The following is a 20207-nucleotide window of genomic DNA, read 5'->3' as shown; positions in this document are numbered from 1 at the left end:
ACAACACTGAACACCCTATGTACACCAATTATTCCCTCAACTGCCACATTACTCACCTTTGCATTCAAATCACCCATCACTATTACCCGGTCTCGTGCATAAAACTTCTAACACACTCACTCAGCTGCTCCCAAAACACTTGCTTCTCATGATCTTTCTTCTCATGCCCAGGAGCATGTGCACCAATAATCACCCATCTCTCCATCCACTTTCAGTTTTACCCATATCAATCTAGAGTTTACTTTCTTACACTCTATCACATACTCCCACCACTCCTGCTTCAGGAGTAGTGCTACTCCTTCCCTTGCTCTTGTCCTCTCACTAAGCCCTGACTTTACTCCCAAGACATTCCCGAACCACTCTTCCCCTTTACCCTTGAGCTTCGTTTCACTCAGAGCCAAAACACCAAGGTTCCTTTCCTCAAACATACTACCTATCTCTCCTTTTTTTCTCATCTTGGTTACATCCACACACATTTAGACACCTCAATCTGAGCCTTCGAGGAGGATGAGCACTCATCGCCTGACTCCTTCTTCTGTTTCCCCTTTTAGAAAGTTAAAATACAAGGAGGGGAGGGTTTCCAGCCCCCACTCCCATCCCCTTTAGTCGCCTTCTACGATACGTGAGGAATGTGTAGAAAGTATTTTTTCTCCCCTATCCCCAGGGATCCATAAATACTACATACAAATCCATTCGCTTTTCTAAGTATTTTTCACATACATTCTTCAAAGCAAACACCTGATCCACACATCCTCTACCACTTCTGAAACCACACTGCTCTTCCCAAATCTGATGCACTGTACATGCTTTCACCCTCTCAATCAATACCCTCCCATATAATTTCCAGGAATACTCAACAAACTTATACCTCTGTAATTTGAGCACTCACTCTTATCCCCTTTGAATTTGTACAATAGCACTATGCAAGCATTCTGCCAATCCTCAGGCACCTCACCATGAGTCATAAATACATTAAATAACCTTACCAACCAGTCAACAACACAGTTACCCCCTTTTTTTATAAATTCCACTGCAATACCATCCAAACCTGCTGTCTTGCCGGCTTGCATCTTCCGCAAAGCTTTTACTACCTCTTCCGTGTTTACTAAATCATTCTCTCTAACTCTCTCACTTTGCACACCACCTCGACCAAAACACCCTATATCTGCCACTGAATCATCAAACACATTCAACAAGCCTTCAAAATACGCACTCCATCTCCTCACATCACCACTATTTGTTATCACCTCCCCATTAGCCCCCTTCACTGATGTTCCCATTTGTTCCCTTGTCTTATGCACTTTATTTACCTCCTTCCAAAACATCTTTTTATTCTCCCAAAAATTTAATGATGCTCTCACACCCCAACTCTCATTTGCCCTCTTTTTCACCTCTTGCACCTTTCTCTTGACCTCCTGCCTCTTTCTTTTATACATCTCCCAGTCATTTGCATCATTCCCCTGCAAAAATCATCCAAATGCCTCTCTCTTCTCTTTCACTAATAATCTTACTTCTTCATTCGACCACTCACTACCCTTTCTACTCTGCCCACCTCCCACGCTTCTCATGCCGCAAGCATCTTTTGTGCAAGCCATCACTGCTTCCCTAAATACATCCCATTCCTTCCCCACTCCCCTTATGTCCTTTGTTCTCACTTTTTTCCATTCTGTATTCAGTTTCTCCTGGTACTTCCTCACATTCCTCACACAAGTCTCCTTCCCAAGCTCATCTACTCTCACCACTCTCTTCACCCCAACATTCTCTCTTCTTTTATGAAAACCTCTACAAATCTTCACCTTTGCCTCCACAAGATAATGATCAGGCATCCCTCCAGTTGCACCTCTCAGCACATTAACATCCTAAAGTCTCTCTTTCATGTGCCTATCAATTAATACATAATCCAATAACACTCTCTGGCCAGCTCTCCTACTTACATACGTATACTTATGTATATCTCTCTTTTTAAACCAGGTATTCCCAATCACCAGTCCTTTTTCAGCAAACAAATCTACAAACTATTCACCATTTCCATTAGAACACTGAACACCCCATGTATGCCAATTATTCCCTCAACTGCCACACTACTCACCTTTGCATTCAAATCACCCATCACTATAACCCGGTCTCGTGCATCAAAACTACTAACACACTCACTCAGCTGCTCCCAAAACACTTGCCTCTCATGATCTTTCTTCTCATGCATATGCACCAAAAATCACTCATCCCTCTCCATCCACTTTCAGTTTTACCCATATCAATCTAGAGTTTACTTTCTTACACTCTATCACATACTCCCACCACTCCTGTTTCAGGAGTAATGCTACTCCTTCCCTGGCTCTTGTCCTCTCACCAACGTCCTCTCACCAACCCCTGACTTTACTCCCAAGACATTCCCAAACCACTCTTCCCCTATACCCTTGAGCTTCGTTTCACTCAGAGCCAGAACATCCAGGTTCCTTTCCTCAAACATACTACCTATCTCTCCTTTTTTCTCAACTTGGTTACATCCACACACATTTAGACACCCCAATCTGAGCCTTTGAGGAGGATGAGCACTCCCCACGTGACTCCTTCTTCTGTTTCCCCTTTTATAAAATTAAAATACAAGGAGGGGAGGGTTTCTAGCCCCCCCGCTCCCGTCCACTTTAGTCGCTTTCTACAACACGTGAGGAATGCGTGGGAAGTATTCTTTCTCCCCAATCCCCAGGGATAAGGGAGAATAGGATAGGATGAATATCCTTTACAACCAATATTAACCATACAGTCACCCCCTTTCTTAATAAATTTCACAGTAATACCACACTTCATCTTATGAAAGGCTTTCACAACCACTTCTCTCTTCGTCAAACCACTCTCTATGACTCTTTACATACCACCCTGACCAAAACACCCTATATCTGCCACTCCATCATTAAGCACATTTGACATTCCTTCAAAAAACTCTGCATGTCTTCCTTACTTTATCCTTCCCCTTTTGCCCCTTCACCAATGTTCCCACTTGTTCTCTTGTCTTTTGCACATTATTTACCTCTTTCCAAAACATTTCTTTTATGTCCCTAAAGTTTAATGATACTCTCACCCCAACTTGCATTTGCCTTCCTTTTTAACCTTTACACCTTCCTTTTGACCTTCAGCCACTGTCTCTTATACATACACCAATCATTTGCACTCCCTCCCTGTTAGTACCTCCCAAACACCTCTCTTTTACCATCATCAAATGTAAAATATGTCCAAAATCTACTATCTAGTCAATTCTCTGGTTTCCAAAGAAACTTCCCTCTTAATGGGTGGCCATGACAGAAGACCAGTACCATATTGTACATCAACATACTTTTATCCCTGGTGTTAGGGAAGAAAGAATACTGCTCATGTATACCCTGTATAGTAGAAAGTGACTAAGCAGGGCAAGAGGGGGTGGCTGAAAATCCTTCCTTCCTATATGATTTCCAAAAGAAAGAACAGAGCAAGGAGCCAAGTGAGGAATTTTCCTTTAAGGCTCAGTCATCTGGTTTTAAAGTTACCTTGCTTATGCTGGAAATGGTGAGCATATACAAAAAAAATCAATGTACTAATACTGCAATGTGCTACATAAAACAAAAACATGCTTTTCTTTCTTCCATACATGTATGCTATTTCCTGCATAAGCAAGTCGGCACCCAGAACAGACTAAGCCTTTGAGGATAAAGATACTCATTTGGTTCTTTCCTCTGTTCCTTATTTTATATAGTGCCTTATACAAATAGGGGGAGGATTTCCAGCCCCCCAATCCTGCCTCTATTAGTCACTTTCTGTGACATGCAGGTCATGGTCTTACCCAGAACCTTTTCCTGAAAGTTCCAGCAGTCTAAGGCTGTCCTACTTCCAGCAGCTGGGACATGCAGACTCCTATGAGATGATATCTTCTTTGACGAAATTGAACTTCCATTGATGCAGCCCATCGAAGATGATTTTTCACTTGTGGTGTAACCTCTTGAAGGTGAAGCCTGGTAACACCTATCACTTCCATATACGACATGAAAAATACTGTGCATCACCTAAACTCCTGCCTTAAGCATCTCTCTTGCCATTTGATCCATAGCAAGATCCAAATACCATTAACCTTGATTCCTTGATTAGTTTCCTCATCTGTGGTGATATCCTAGGTTCGCATAGTCTATCTTATTAATGTCCAAACTCACTGCTGATACTTTCAATTCAATGATATCTCAAACTTTCAGTAAGTGCGTAAAGTATGCCTTTCATTTTTTGTATTAGCTTACATTTATACAACATTTTATTTCACATTAATGTATCTTACATGACCCTTAATTAACTAGCTTTCTTTCTACAGAGAATATGACACCTCCAAACTTAGTGTTTGTGCAAAAGCTAACAGAAAATTTTGGTGTCCAACTCTTCCTCTTACTTCATTTCTATCTCCCTACAAAATGCAAGTAAACAGCTGGAGTTATAAAAATACGAGCCATATGGTGTAGCAAGGTGTTAGTGTTAGAATCCACAATAAAGTATTGTCTAATGTTACCATGGTCTCTAACAGCAGAATGACTAATAAAAAGTAAGGAGTCGGGCAAATACCTCACTAAATGACCAAACTGAAAAGCTGGTCATTTACCCAAGTCAATGAGGCCAGTTATTCTTGGGAACAAAAAAAAGTTGAAGAAAAGTCTAAAAATGGAGGGATACGAAAAGTGTTTAAAGACAGGCAGCGTAAAGCATAGGTGTATGGGGTGTATACAGAAATTAAATCAAGTCAAGCCCAGTAACCAAGTCTTGATTAGTCGGTAAGGAAGACCAGCATCCCAACCAATGAGTGTAAAATGATTCTAGGTATCATTCCAGCACTCCTCAGTCAGGATGGTAGTACTTTTCTAACTGCTGTCTACAGCAGTTACTACTGTTGATAAGATACTAACCCTGCCTCGCTCTGCGAGTATATTTGGGTCTTAGATGGTGTGAGTGTAATGTTATACTAAACAATTCTATCTATCCTTGTTCTATATGCTATTTGCTAATACGATATGAAAAATAAGTAGCCTTGTAAAGATAACATATCAAGTGACAACTTATACTCTTCCGCAGTGAAAAATCACTCATAAAACTCCACCGCTTCTGTTTCACTCTACCCTCATATATACTTTGAACTATTCTTGCTGGTCATCTAAGGTTTTCAGATACCATTCAGTCATTCCTTTTGGAGCAAATGTAAGTCTGCAATAAAACATACCAGCATCCTGAATCTCTCTTGGTGAGCACTTTGAGGAGAATTCTTGAGGTGGAATTGCTGATCGGTGCAAAATGTCATGGCGTGGTTCAAAAGCTTCATTAGGTAGAGTCCAGTCCTGACTTGTGTCCATGTTATTGAGGTTATCATAATCAAAAGGTATTTGGTTGATTTCACCATCACCAAAGAAGAAGTCTTGATTGATTGTCATACCACTGTTCAAAATAAGAATAAATATAGTAAAATGATTTGAAATGATCATACAAAATATGAAGTATTTTAAAGAATCATATCAAAGGAAGATCTTGATAAGTCAAACTCGAATGGCATTAAATTCTGCTTGTACAGACTATATCAATTCCTTCCACTACTGGAATATCAAATACTGCAGAATAATGCCCATGCTAAGTCAAAATTCTTGACTGCTTGGTCCACTTTAGTTGAACTTTTGTTCAGCACCTGAATAAAAAGATGTTTTGGAGGGAGGTAAATAAAGTGTATAAGACAAGGGAACATATGGGAACATCAGTGAAGGGGGCTGATGGGGAGGTGATAACAAGTAGGGGTGATGTGAGAAGGCGATGGAGTGAGTATTTTGAAGGTTTGTTGAATGTGTCTGATGATAGAGTGGTAGATATAGGGTGTTTTGGTCGAGGTGGTGTGCAAAGTGAGAGGGTTAGGGAGAATGATTTGGTAAACAGAGAAGAGGTAGGAAAAGCTTTGCGGAAGATGAAAGCCGGCAAGGCAGCGGGTTTGGATGGTATTGCAGTGGAATTTATTAAAAAAGGGGGTGACTGTATTGTTGACTGGTCGGTAAAGTTATTTAATGTATGTATGACTCATGGTGAGATGCCTGAGGACTGGTGGAATGCTTGCATAGTGCCATTGTACAAAGGCAAAGGGGATAAGAGTGAGTGCTCAAATTACAGAGGTATAAGTTGGGAGGTGAGTTTGAATGGAGAAAAACTGGAGGAAGTGAAGTGTTTTAGATATCTGGGAGTGGATCTGGCAGCGGATGGAACCATGGAAGCGGAAGTGGATCATAGGGTGGGGGAGGGGGCGAAAATTCTGGGAGCCTTGAAGAATGTGTGGAAGTCGAGAACATTATCTCGGAAAGCAAAAATGGGTATGTTTGAAGGAATAGTGGTTCCAACAATGTTGTATGGTTGCGAGGCGTGGGCTATGGATAGAGTTGTGCGCAGGAGGATGGATGTGCTGGAAATGAGATGTTTGAGGACAATGTGTGGTGTGAGGTGGTTTGATCAAGTAAGTAACGTAAAGGTAAGAGAGATGTGTGGAAATAAAAAAAGCGTGGTTGAGAGAGCAGAAGAGGGTGTTTTGAAATGGTTCGGGCACATGGAGAGAATGAGTGAGGAAAGATTGACCAAGAGAATATATGTGTCGGAGGTGGAGGGAACGAGGAGAAGAGGGAGACCAAATTGGAGGTGGAAAGATGGAGTGAAAAAGATTTTGAGTGATCGGGGCCTGAACATGCAGGAGGGTGAAAGGAGGGCAAGGAATAGAGTGAATTGGAGCGATGTGGTATACCGGGGTTGACGTGCTGTCAATGGATTGAATCAAGGCATGTGAAGCGTCTGGGGTAAACCATGGAAAGCTGTGTAGGTATGTATATTTGTGTGTGTGGACGTATGTATATACATGTGTATGGGGGTGGGTTGGGCCATTTCTTTCGTCTGTTTCCTTGCGCTACCTCGCAAACGCGGGAGACAGCGGAAAAAAAAAAAAAAAAAAAAAAAGTTTGTTAAGTATTCCTGGGAAATTATACGGGAGGGTATTGATTGAGAGGGTGAAGGCATGTACAGAGCATCAGATTGGGGAAGAGCAGTGTGGTTTCAGAAGTGGTAGAGGGTGTGTAGATCAGGTGTTTGCTTTGGAAAATGTATGTGAGAAATACTTAGAAAAGCAAATGGATTTGTATGTAGTATTTATGGATCTGGAGAAGGCATATGATAGAGTTGATAGAGATGCTCTGTGGAAGGTATTAAGAGTATATGGTGTGGGAGGTAAGTTGTTAGAAGCAGTGAAAAGTTTTTATCGAGGATGTAAGGCATGTGTATGAGTAGGAAGAGAGGAAAGTGATTGGTTCTCAGTGAATGTTGGTTTGCGGTAGGGGTGCGTGATGTCTCCATGGTTGTTTAATATGTTTATGGATGGGGTTGTTAGGGAGGTGAATGAATGCAAGAGTTTTGGAAAGAGGGGCAAATATGCAGTATGTTGTGGATGAGAGAGCTTGGGAAGTGTGTCAGTTGTTGTTCGCTGGTGATACAGCGCTGGTGGCTGATTAGGGTGAGAAAATGAAGAATCTGGTGACTGAGTTTGGTAAAGTGTGTGAAAGAAGAAAGCTGAGAGTAAATGTGAATAAGAGCAAGGTTATTAGGTACAGTAGGGTTGACGGACAAGTCAATTGGGAGGTAAGTTTGAATGGAGAAAAACTGGAGGAACTGAAGTGTTTTAGATATCTGGGAGTGGATTTCGCAGCGGATGAAACCATGGAAGCAGAAGTGAATCATAGGGTGGGAGGGGGCGAAAGTTCTGGGAACATTGAAAAATGTGTGGAAGTCGAGAACGTTATCTTAGAAAGCAAAAATGGGTACATTTGAAGGAATAGCAGTTCCAAAAATGTTGTATGGTTGTGAGGCGTGGGCTATAGATAGAGTTGTGCGGAGGAGGGTGGATGTGCTGGAAATGAGATGTTCGAGGACAATATGTGGTGTGAAGTGGTTTGATCGAGTAAGTAATGAAAGGGTAAGAGAGATGTGTGGTATTAAAAAGAGTGTGGTTGAGAGAGCAGAAGAGGGTGTTTTGAAATGGTTTGGTCACATGGAGAGAATGAGTGAGGAAAGATTGACAATGAGATATATGTGTCAGAGGTGGAGGGAACGAGAAGTGGGAGACCAAATTGGAGGTGGAAAGATGGAGCGAAAAAGATTTTGAGTTATCGGGGCCTAAACATGCAGGAGGGTGAAAGGCGTGCAAGGAATAGAATGAATTGGAACAATGTGGTATACCGGGGTCGACATGCTGTCAATGGACTGAGCCAGGGGATGTGAACCATCTGGGGTAAACCATGGAAAGTTTTGTGGGGCCTGGATGTGGAAAGGGAGCTGTGGTTTCGGTGCATTATACATGACAGCTAGAGACTGAATGTGAACGAATGTGGCCTTTGTTGTCTTTTCCTAGCGCTACCTCACGCACATGCAGGGGGAGGGGGTTTTCATTTCATGTGTGGCGGGGTGGCGATGTGAATGAATAAGGGCAGACAGTATAAATTATGTATATGTGTATGAGTGTATATATATTTGTATACGTTGAGATGTATAGGTATGTATATGTACGTGTGTGGACGTGTATGTGTATACATGTGTATGTGGGTGGGTTTGGGCCCTTCTTTCATCTGTTTCCTTGTGTTACCTCGCTAACACAGGAGACAGCGACAAAGCATAATAAAATAAATAAAATAATTCTAAAGAATCATGTTAAAGGAAGATCTTGATTAGTCAAACTCGAATGGCATCAAATTCTGCTTGTACAGACATTATCAACTCCTTCCACTACTAAAATATCAAATTTTTATTATTATTATTATTTTGCTTTGTCACTGTCTCCCGCGTTAGCGAAGTAGCGCAAGGAAACAGACGAAAGAATGGCCCAACCCACCCACACACACATGTATATACATACACGTCCACACACGCAAATATACATACCTATACATCTCAATGTACACATATATATACAAACACAGACATATACATATATACACATGTACATAATTCATATTATCTGCCTTTATTTATTCCAATCACCACCTCGCCACACATGGAATAACAACCCCCTACCCCCTCATGTGTGCGAGGTAGCGAAAGGAAAAGACAACAAAGGCCCCATTCGTCCACACTCAGTCTCTAGCTGTCATGTAATAATGCCCAAAACCACAGCTCCCTTTCCACATCCAGGCCTCACAGAACTTTCCATGGTTTACCCCAGATGCTTCACATGCCCTGGTTCAATCCATTGACAGCACGTCGACCCCGGTATACCACATCGTTCCAATTCACTCTATTCCTTGCACGCCTTTCACCCTCCTGCATGTTCAGGCCCTGATCACACAAAATCTTTTTCACTCCATCTTTCCACCTCCAATTTGGTCTCCCACTTCTCCTCGTTCCCTCCACCTCTGACACATACATCCTCTTGGTCAATTTTTCCTCGCTCATTCTCTCCATGTGACCAAACCATTTCAAAACACCCTCTTCTGCTCTCTCAACCAAACTCTTTTTATTTCCACACATCTCTCTTACCCTATTATCACTTGCTCGATCAAACCACCTCACACCACATATTGTCCTCAAACATCTCATTTCTAGCACATCCACCCTCCTGCGCACAACTCTATCCATAGCCCACGCCTCACAACCATACAACATTGTTGGAACCACTATTCCTTCAAACATACCCATTTTTGCTTTCCGAAATAATGTTCTCAACTTCCAAACATTCTTCAAGGCTCCCAGAATCTTCGCCCCCTCCCCCACCCTATGGTTCACTTCCGCTTCCATGGTTCCATCCGCTGCCAGATCCACTCCCAGATATCAAAAACACTTTACTTCCTCCAGTTTTTCTCCATTCAAACTTACCTCCCAATTGACTTGACCCTCAACCCTACTGTACCTAATAACCTTACTCTTATTCACATATATCAATTCCCATGATAAGTCAAAATTCTTGACTGCTTGGTCCAGTTTAGTTAAACTTTGGTTCAGCACCTGCACAAACAATAATGCTAAAATATTTATCCAAACAGGTGCAAAGTCCTTGATGATGAAAATCCAGCTCACTAAAATACAGTGAAACACTCACAGCTTTTGGATAACATATGTAATGATCACTATGTGGGGATTCCAAGATAGAAATGAAGATACAGTTATACCTAACATTTTCATGTTACTGCAGGACTCAACAGTATTTGTGAAATGTTACTGTGGGGAAGTGAATGAGATTTAGAAAGAATTGTAGGATGAATCTGGGTTTCTGATACTGTACAGGTCTGAAATAAGAGACAAGATAAACTCTATGCAAAAATAAAAGAGCAAGTATTAGAGTGAGGAAGGGAAGAAAAATGAAAGTTGACTGGATTCACTGGCATGAGAGTGAATAAGGTTAAAGGCTAGAAAGAGATCATTAATGGAGAGAAGAAAGAAAGTAAACAATGAGACAGAACCCTGAAGAACACTACTGTTAACGGGGTAAGAGGAAGAAATTACTCAATCTGTGACTACTGATTGTGTAAGATTTGTAAATAAGGTCCATACCTTATTTACAAATCTTACTTCCTATCACACCCGACAAGACAAATTTTCCACCAAATATAATAAAGATGGTTACCTTGCAATATTAGTAAGTTTCAGATCATGATTATCAGTATCATCTGTTTCTGTGTCGCCTTCCTCAGCACTGAAGCCTCCTCCAGATGTATCACCACCAGCATCACCCCCAGAGAAGTGACGTGCTGACCTGCAAATAAATAAGGCAAATTTAATGATAAGAATACATGTATAGTATCTGTTAAAACTAACTGACATAACCAAAGTAGCAGCACCCTCAGAAAAAGTAAATAACGACAAAAATACATGCAGAGAGGTCACTGTGAGAAACGTATCACTAAGTACACAAGAGAGATCTTGACCACATATATCTTATGTAAAACTGAATGCCATTAATGACACTTCTTATACACCGTAGCTCTAAAACAGACTGCTGGTATTCCTTAAATCCCTTAAGTTAATGCAAATTAAAGTTCTTATGCATCATATCTGATTTTAAGTTTTTCTTTTAAGTAAAATGAAAAACCAAATCCTAAAATCAGCACTATTTCTTATATCTGGGTGCTTTATATCTGTGCCTCCTTCATCACTGAGCCATGGATGTTTCCACAAAACCACACACAATTTATCTATCTATATCTCTAATGCTTGTACCCTTCAGGAAATCCCTCAAGGGGCTGGCCATGACAAAAGTCTCTATAACTGGTGAACTCCAGAGCTGCTTTTTAGCCTTTAGTGCTAAACCATACATGTGGTTTACCCTATACACTTTACAATCCCTTGTTTAGTCCAAAGACACCACATCGAAATCAGTAGATCACATCATTCCAACTCACTCTATCCCGTGCACTCCTTTCACCCTCCTGCATGTTCACATCCAAATCACTCAGAATCTTTTTCACTGCATCCTTCCATCTCCAATTGGGTCTCCTAAGGACCTTTCTAAAGCCTACACTACTTCCTGTAGCAGGAAAATGCAGACTCCTTTAGAGTGATAAGTTCTTTGAAGACAATGTACTCCCAATGATACAGTCTTGTCAAAGGTGACTTTTCATACATGATGTAACCTCTTACATAGTGAAATATGTTTATGTTATGATGTAAGGAGGGATACATCATATGGATTGTAGAGGCATATCCTGAACATTTATTCATTCTGAAGAGAAGCTCATCATACATGTAGAGAAAGTTTCATTATTCTGATACATATATTAAGTGGGGGAGGAATGGGATGTATTTAGGGAATCAGTGATGGATTGCGCAAAAGATGCTTGTGGCATGAGAAGAGTGGGAGGTGGGTTGATTAGAAAGGGTAGTGAGTGGTGGGATGAAGAAGTAAGAGTATTAGTGAAAGAGAAGAGAGAGGCATTTGGACGATTTTTGCAGGGAAAAAATGAAATTGAGTGGGAGACGTATAAAAGAAAGAGACAGGAGGTCAAGAGAAAGGTGCAAGAGGTGAAAAAAAAGGGCAAATGAGAGTTGGGGTGAGAGAGTATCATTAAATTTTAGGGAGAATAAAAAGATGTTCTGGAAGGAGGTAAATAAAGTGCGTAAGACAAGGGAGCAAATGGGAACTTCAGTGAAGGGCGCAAATGGGGAGGTGATAACAAGTAGTGGTGATGTGAGAAGGAGATGGAGTGAGTATTTTGAAGGTTTGTTGAATGTGTTTGATGATAGAGTGGCAGATATAGGGTGTTTTGGTCGAGGTGGTGTGCAAAGTGCGAGGGTTAGGGAAAATGAGTTGGTAAACAGAGAAGAGGTAGTAAAAGCTTTGCGGAAGATGAAAGCCGGCAAGGCAGCAGGTTTGGATGGTATTGCAGTGGAATTTATTAAAAAAGGGGGTGACTGTATTGTTGACTGGTTGGTAAGGTTATTTAATGTATGTATGACTCATGGTGAGGTGCGTGAGGATTGGCGGAATGCGTGCATAGTGCCATTGTATAAAGGCAAAGGGGATAAGAGTGAGTGCTCAAATTACAGAGGTATAAGTTTGTTGAGTATTCCTGGCAAATTATATGGGAGGGTATTGATTGAGAGGGTGAAGGCATCTACAGAGCATCAGATTGGGGAAGAGCAGTGTGGTTTCAGAAGTGGTAGAGGATGTGTGGATCAGGTGTTTGCTTTGAAGAATGTATGTGAGAAATACTTAGAAAAGCAAATGGATTTGTATGTAGCATTTATGGATCTGGAGAAGGCATATGATAGAGTTCATAGAGATGCTCTGTGGAAGGTACTAAGAATATATGGTGTGGGAGGCAAGTTGTTAGAAGCAGTGAAAAGTTTTTATCGAGGATGTAAGGCATGTGTACGTGTAGGAAGAGAGGAAAGTGATTGGTTCTCAGTGAATGTAGGTTTGCGGCAGGGGTGTGTGATGTCTCCATGGTTGTTTAATTTGTTTATGGATTGGGTTGTTAGGGAGGTGAATGCAAGAGTTTTGGAAAGAGGGGCAAGTATGAAGTCTGTTGGGGATGAGAGAGCTTGGGAAGTGAGTCAGTTGTTGTTCGCTGATGATACAGCGCTGGTGGCTGATTCATGTGAGAAACTGCAGAAGCTGGTGACTGAGTTTGGTAAAGTGTGTGAAAGAAGAAAGTTAAGAGTAAATGTGAATAAGAGCAAGGTTATTAGGTACAGTAGGGTTGAGGGTCAATTCAATTGGGAGGTGAGTTTGAATGGAGAAAACTGGAGGAAGTGAAGTGTTTTAGATATCTGGGAGTGGATCTGGCAGCGGATGGAACCATGGAAGCGGAAGTGGATCATAGGGTGGGGGAGGGGGCGAAAATTCTGGGAGCCTTGAAGAATGTGTGGAAGTCGAGAACATTATCTCGGAAAGCAAAAATGGGTATGTTTGAAGGAATAGTGGTTCCAACAATGTTGTATGGTTGCGAGGCGTGGACTATGGATAGAGTTGTGCGCAGGAGGATGGATGTGCTGGAAAGGAGATGTTTGAGGACAATGTGTGGTGTGAGGTGGTTTGATCGAGTAAGTAACGTAAGGGTAAGAGAGATGTGTGGAAATAAAAAGAGCGTGGTTGAGAGAGCAGAAGAGGGTGTTTTGAAATGGTTTGGTCACATGGAGAGAATGAGTGAGGAAAGATTGACCAAGAGGATATATGTGTCGGAGGTGGAGGGAACGAGGAGAAGAGGGAGACCAAATTGGAGGTGGAAAGATGGAGTGAAAAAGATTTTGTGTGATCGGGGCCTGAACATGCAGGAGGGTGAAAGGAGGGCAAAGAATAGAGTGAATTGGATTGATGTGGTATACCGGGGTTGATGTGCTGTCAGTGGATTGAATCAAGGCATGTGTATGGGGGTGGGTTGGGCCATTTCTTTCATCTGTTTCCTTGCGCTACCTCGCAAACGCGGGAGACAGCGACAAAGCAAAAAAAAAAAAAAAAAAAAAAAAAAAAAAATATTAATTGTTACCCCCAAAATAAATTTTTCAACTGTTATGTACACAAATCAATAGCATTTTTCTTTACTGAAAAATGCCAAAATCAATATTCAGAGCAGCTGTAGTCAATGGGTTAGTGGTAAAAACAGCAATGTTAGGTCATAGGTATGATGGAAGGACAAAAAGAAGAGTGACAGTGGTGATAAGATCAAAATATGGAGAGAAATACCATTAAAGAGGTTTGCATGTGTTAAGATTTCCAAAGGTGTTGCTCAATGGATATTGACATAAGTAAATACAGGTATATTCTACTAGAAATAAAACATTAAAACTGAATACTTATGTACTAGTATATTACAAATACTGAACTCTCACTACCTTTGTTCATTCTCTAAACTTGTATCCGGCTGTATGGTTGGATCATCTCTGGAAGACCCTTGATGACCCGACAAATGATCACTACCTCCACTCACACCAACGTACAGCATTTGAAGCATCTGCCATGTCAGTGCTACCTGCAAATAAAAATGCATATGATTTCAAAACTGAAATTAGAGAAAAACACTACAATTCCAATTATTATTACAGTTATTCATATCATAATCAATATCATCAAAATCATTATTGTTACGACAATACTATTATCGTATGTACAAACCCGAGACCCTTTGTAAGGGGATACAGCAGCTTTGAAGTCCTCATACACATTCTTCAAAGCAAACACATGACCCACACATTCTCTACCATTCTTGAAGCCACACTGTTCGTCCCCAGTTTGAAACTCTATGCATGCCACCACATTCTCATTCACTTCTCTGCTGTAAAAATTACCATGAACATCCAACAAACTTAGAGTTTTGTAATCTGAGCATTCACTTTTGTTTCACTTTCCCTTTATACAGCAACTCTAGAGGCAATCAGTTAATCCTTAGGCACCTTAATACATGCTATACATACAAGGAATATCCTAACTAATCAATCAAAACAATCACCACCCCTTTTTTTTAAAACATTCATCTGCAATGTTGTCCACTCCAGCTGCTTTGCAACACTTAATTCATGCGGGTCTTTCACCTCCTCCTCTTTTCATCAAACCACTATCCATGACTATAACTTCATATACCTTCACATCCAAAAACATTCCTTTCATAAAACACATTTAACCCTTCAAAACACTCACTTCATCTCTTCATCTATTTTTGCCTGTTACCACTTCCCTATCTATTATTTCCACCAATGTTTCCATTTATTCTCTTGTTTTTCTCACACTATTAAACTTTTCCCAAACATTTCATTCTTTTCTCATACATATTCGCCACTTCCCATGCCAGCGAGAAAGCACTAAGAACACAGGACTGAGTCTTAGAGGGAATATCTTCATGAGTCTTAGAGGGAATATCTTCATTTGGCCCTTCTCTCTGTTCCTTTTTCTGGAAAAGCAGAAAATGGGAGGAGAGGATTTTCAGTCCCTCCCCTTTTAGTCGCCTTCCAGACATGTAGGGAATATGTGGGAGGTATTCTTTCTCCAATATCCCTATCTCTTAAGTCTTCTTATCATTTCATCTCACTTGCTCTCTTTTTCAGTCACTGCACCTTCCTCTTGATCTGCTATACATCTTGACCTTCTGTATGTCTCCCAATTACTTGCACTCCTTACCAGTAGTACATAATGTCCATATAGCTCTCTGTCCTCTTTCACTAACAACTTAACTTCCTAAACCCACCACTCACCACCCTTTCTTACCTTCCACTTTCCTCATGCCACACACTTCTCTTGCAAATGCAAGCAGTGCTTCCCTAAATATCTCCCATTCTTCACTCACTCCCTTGCTTCATCTATGATATATCTATCTATAATTATCCCCAAACCAATTTCTGTGAGAGAGTCTTGGTGCTCCTAAGAACCTTTCTAAAGGTTCTTGCAGCCCAAGGCTGCATTACTTCCAGTTGCAGAGAAATGTAGACTCCTCTAGAGAGAGAAGGTCTTTGACAAGATTTTACTCCTAATAATACAGCTTTGCAAAGGTGACTTTCCACTCACAGTGAAACTTATAGTAGGCATAGTCTAGTAACACAGATTCAATAACTCAATAAATTTTGCCATTCTACACTCGATCTCTTCTGGTATCTTATCTTGCAAGCCTCTTTTCTAAGTTCAAACACTTTTACCACCCTATTCCCTGCCCACATCATTTCCTCTTTTTCTAAAGCCTCTATGAATCTTCACCCTATCCTCCATCAAGTAATGATCAGATATACCACAAGATGCCCCTCTCAGAAGTCACAACCAAGAGTCTCTTCTTTGTGTGCTTATAAGTCAGTATAAAATCCCATAAAGACCCATTACCATTTCTCCTACTCATCCTCTTCATAAACCAGGTATTCCCCATCACCATTCCTCTTTCAACACACAACTTCACAAGCTGTTCACTATTCTTACTCACAGCATTGGATACCCAATGGCCCCTGAAAAAATACCTACAACTGACACATAATCCACTTTCGCATTTAAATCATCCATCAAAACTGCTGACACATTCATTCAGCTCCATCCAAAACACTCACCTTTCAGCCTTAGTCCTCTGACTTCCAGGTGCATAAGCAGTAATAAATATCCTTGTTTGTGCCAGATATCTATTCATAAACCAACCTCAAGAGGATTAAAAGCTGAGTTGGCTTGAAGACACCGTTTAGAAAAAACTTTGATACAAATGTGGTAAACAGTACAGCACATCACTTTCAAAATAATTTTCTCATTGTTTAACGCAGTATTTTGTTACAGCCAAGACTTTAATGACTGGCAGAGTCAAGTACCTGATTCATCACAAAATTCTCCATCAGGTATTGTCCAACCCCTATGGATCCAGATAATTACGACTTTATAGAGAGAGTCATGAATGCTAATCTGGTTTCAAAACTAGCATAGATATGGCTTCACAAGGGGTTGTGACCTCAATCAAAGCCACTTCGGAGTTCTTGAAAATCGATCTTTGAATCTTCTGTAATCTGAGCAACTGGACTTGCTTGACATATGAACATGGGAGTGTCAATATTCATCCCTCTTCTTCTTCATTCATCAAAAAATCAAGCATGCAAGAGCACTTCTTTCCTCACAGCCTCTACTAGTAGGAACTTTATATTTTCTTTTTTTGACTGCCTGGGAAAAAGCAATCTCACTATATACATGGTAAGGAGGATGTGAGGTGGGAGAATGCCATTTATTGGAAGATCTTAAAATTATGGTGATTTGCTAATATGTATTTCAATGACTAACTGCCAGCATTTGGGGGTTATTCTTTTTTTTTTTTATACTTATATTGCCATTCCTTGCATTTGTGAGGTTGTTTCAGGGATGGACAAAGACCTTATTCATTCACATCCTTTCTTTAGCAGTGGTATTGTCATGATAAGTGACGAAGTGGCCAGTCTCCCCTCCTGTCCTGCACTATGAAGAAGAAAACATACCTGATGTCTATTCAATTTTCTAGCTACTCCAGCATTGTGTTCACATATTTCTGCAAGGGATCGGCCAGTAAGGAGGTACTGCTTGGCAGATTGAACAATGTGGTGAGCAGACACTGGACCATCTTCTTCACAAGTCATCACTTGAATTGACGATAGCACCTGCCCATTGTGCTCATTAAGGGCTGCTGTTTTCCTGTGTACAGCCTCCAATTAATCCATGAAAATATATTAAATAGTTCTGATTATAGAAAGATATGGATGCAATTACAACATAAAGTATATCATAAGGAAGGGTGGGATGTGGAAAGTATACGCTTCAATAAATTAAAAACATATTCTGGAAGAAAAATGTACACAAGGAGTATATGAAAGGAAAAACTTATATCACTATACCATAAGCATTACAAATGACAGCCAGTTAACAGATGTTAGCAAAGGAGGCCATTTCTTTCTTCCTGGCTAACATGGGAATGGTGAGAAATTATGAAAAATAAAAGTATAACCTAATCAATTTAAGTTGATGATGCTGATGCATGATTGCAATCAATATAATAAAATTGTGGAATGCCCTGTTCTTAATGTTAGAATATAAAGGAGAGATAGGTAGTATGTTTGTGGAAAGGAACTTGGATGTTTTGGCCCTAAGTGAAATGAAGCTCAAGGGTAAAGGGGAAGAGTGGTTTGGGAATGCCTTAGGAGTAAAGTCAGGGGTTGGTGAGAGGACAAGAGCAAAGGAAGGAGTAGCTTTACTCTTGAACCAGGAGTTGTGGGAGTATGTGATAGAGTGTAAGAAAGTAAACTCTAGATTGATATGGGTAAAACTGAAAGTGGATGGAGAGAGATGGGTGATTAATGGTGCCTATGCACCCAGTCATAAGATCATGAGAGGCAAGTGTTTTGGGAGCAGCGGAGTGAGTGTATTAGTAGCTTTAATGCATAAGACCGGGTTATAGTGATGGATCATTTGAGTGCAAAGGTGAGTAACATGGCAGTTGAGAGAATAATTGGTGTACATGGGGTGTTCAGTGTTGTAAATGGAAATGGTGAAGAGCTTGTACATTTGTGTGCTGAAAAAGGACTGGTGATTGGGAATACCAGGTTTATGAAGAAATATACATAAGTATACATATGTGAGTTGGAAAGATGGCCAGAGAGCATTACTGGATTACATGTTAATTAATAGGCATGAGAAAGAGAGACTTTTGGATGTTAATGTGCAGAGAGCGGCAACTGGAGGGATTTGTAGAGGTTTTCAGAAGAGAAGAGAGAATGTTGGGGTGAAGAGAGTGGTGAGAGTAAGTGAGCTTGGAAAGGAGACTTGTGTGAAGAAGTACAAGGAGAGATTCAGTGCAGAATGGAAAAAGGTGAGAGCAAATGACGTAAGGAAAGTGGTGTAGGAATGGGATTCATTTAGGGAAGCAGTGATAGCTTGCGCAAAAGATGCTTGTGGCATGAGAAAGGTGGGAGGTGGGAAGATTTGAAAGGGTACTGAGTGGTGGGATGAAGAAGTAAGATTGTTAATGAAAGAGAAGAGAGAGGCATTTGGTCGATTTTTGCAGGGAAATAGTGCAAATGACTGGGAGATGTATAAAAGAGAGGCAAGAGGTCAAGAGAAAGGAGCAAGAGGTGAAAAAGAGGGCAAATGAAAAAGTATTGTAGAATTTTAGGGAAAATAAAAAGATGTTTCGGAAGGAGGTAAATAAAGTGCGTAACACAAGAGAACAAATGGGAACATCGGTGAAGGGGGATAATGGGGAGGTAATAACAAGAAGTGGTGATGTGAGAAGGATATGGTGTGAGTATTTTGAAGGTTTGTTGAATGTGTTTCATGGTCGAGGTGGTGTGCGAAGCGAGAGGGTCAGGGAGAACGGTTTGATAAACAGAGAAGAGGCAGTGAAAACTTTGTGGAAGATGAAAGCTGGCAAGGCGGCGGGTTTGGAGGGTATTGCAGTGGAATTTATCAAAAAATGGGGCGACTGTGTTGTTGACTGGTTTGGGAGAATATTCAATGTATGTATGGTTCAAGGTGAAGTGCGTTAGGATTGGCTGAATGCATGCATAGTGCCATTGTATAAAGGAAAAGGGGATAAAGGTGAGTGTTCAAATTAGAGGTATAAGTTTGTTGAGTATTCCTGGGAAATTATATGGGAGAGTATTAATCAAGAGGGTGAAGGCATGTACAGAGTATCAGATTGGGGAAGAGCAGTGTGGTTTCAGAGGTGGTAGAGTATGTGTGGATCAGGTGTTTGCTTTGAAGAATTTTTTTTTTTTTTTTTTTTTTTTTTTTGCCGCTGTCTCCCGCGTTTGCGAGGTAGCGCAAGGAAACAGACGAAAGAAATGGCCCAACCCACCCCCATACACATGTATATACATACGTCCACACACGCAAATATACATACCTACACAGCTTTCCATGGTTTACCCCAGACGCTTCACATGCCTTGATTCAATCCACTGACAGCACGTCAACCCCGGTATACCACATCGCTCCAATTCACTCTATTCCTTGCCCTCCTTTCACCCTCCTGCATGTTCAGGCCCCGATCACACAAAATCTTTTTCACTCCATCTTTCCACCTCCAATTTGGTCTCCCTCTTCTCCTCGTTCCCTCCACCTCCAACACATATATTCTCTTGGTCAATCTTTCCTCACTCATTCTCTCCATGTGCCCGAACCATTTCAAAACACCCTCTTCTGCTCTCTCAACCACGCTCTTTTTATTTCCACACATCTCTCTTACCCTTACGTTACTTACTCGATCAAACCACCTCACACCACACATTGT

The 20207-nt window shown here is 40.8% G+C and overlaps 1 protein-coding gene across 2 annotated transcripts in view; it reads right to left on the bottom strand.

The window, feature by feature from the left end:
* LOC139762696 (GATOR2 complex protein WDR24-like) overlaps positions 1-20207 on the bottom strand; it is a 133518-nt gene that overhangs the window by 13055 nt on the left and 100256 nt on the right. For both annotated transcript variants that reach the window (XM_071687663.1, XM_071687664.1), the window contains exons 10-13: positions 17422-17614; positions 14335-14471; positions 10628-10756; positions 5225-5436 (exon numbers count right to left, since the gene is read on the bottom strand). In XM_071687663.1, the coding sequence (XP_071543764.1) occupies positions 5225-5436; positions 10628-10756; positions 14335-14471; positions 17422-17614 (671 nt within the window). The remainder of the gene's footprint in view (positions 1-5224; positions 5437-10627; positions 10757-14334; positions 14472-17421; positions 17615-20207) is intronic.

The sequence above is a fragment of the Panulirus ornatus genome, chromosome 44, assembly GCF_036320965.1.
Source record: "Panulirus ornatus isolate Po-2019 chromosome 44, ASM3632096v1, whole genome shotgun sequence".
Taxonomy (NCBI): domain Eukaryota; kingdom Metazoa; phylum Arthropoda; class Malacostraca; order Decapoda; family Palinuridae; genus Panulirus; species Panulirus ornatus.
This window is presented reverse-complemented; position numbering and strand designations above follow the sequence as displayed.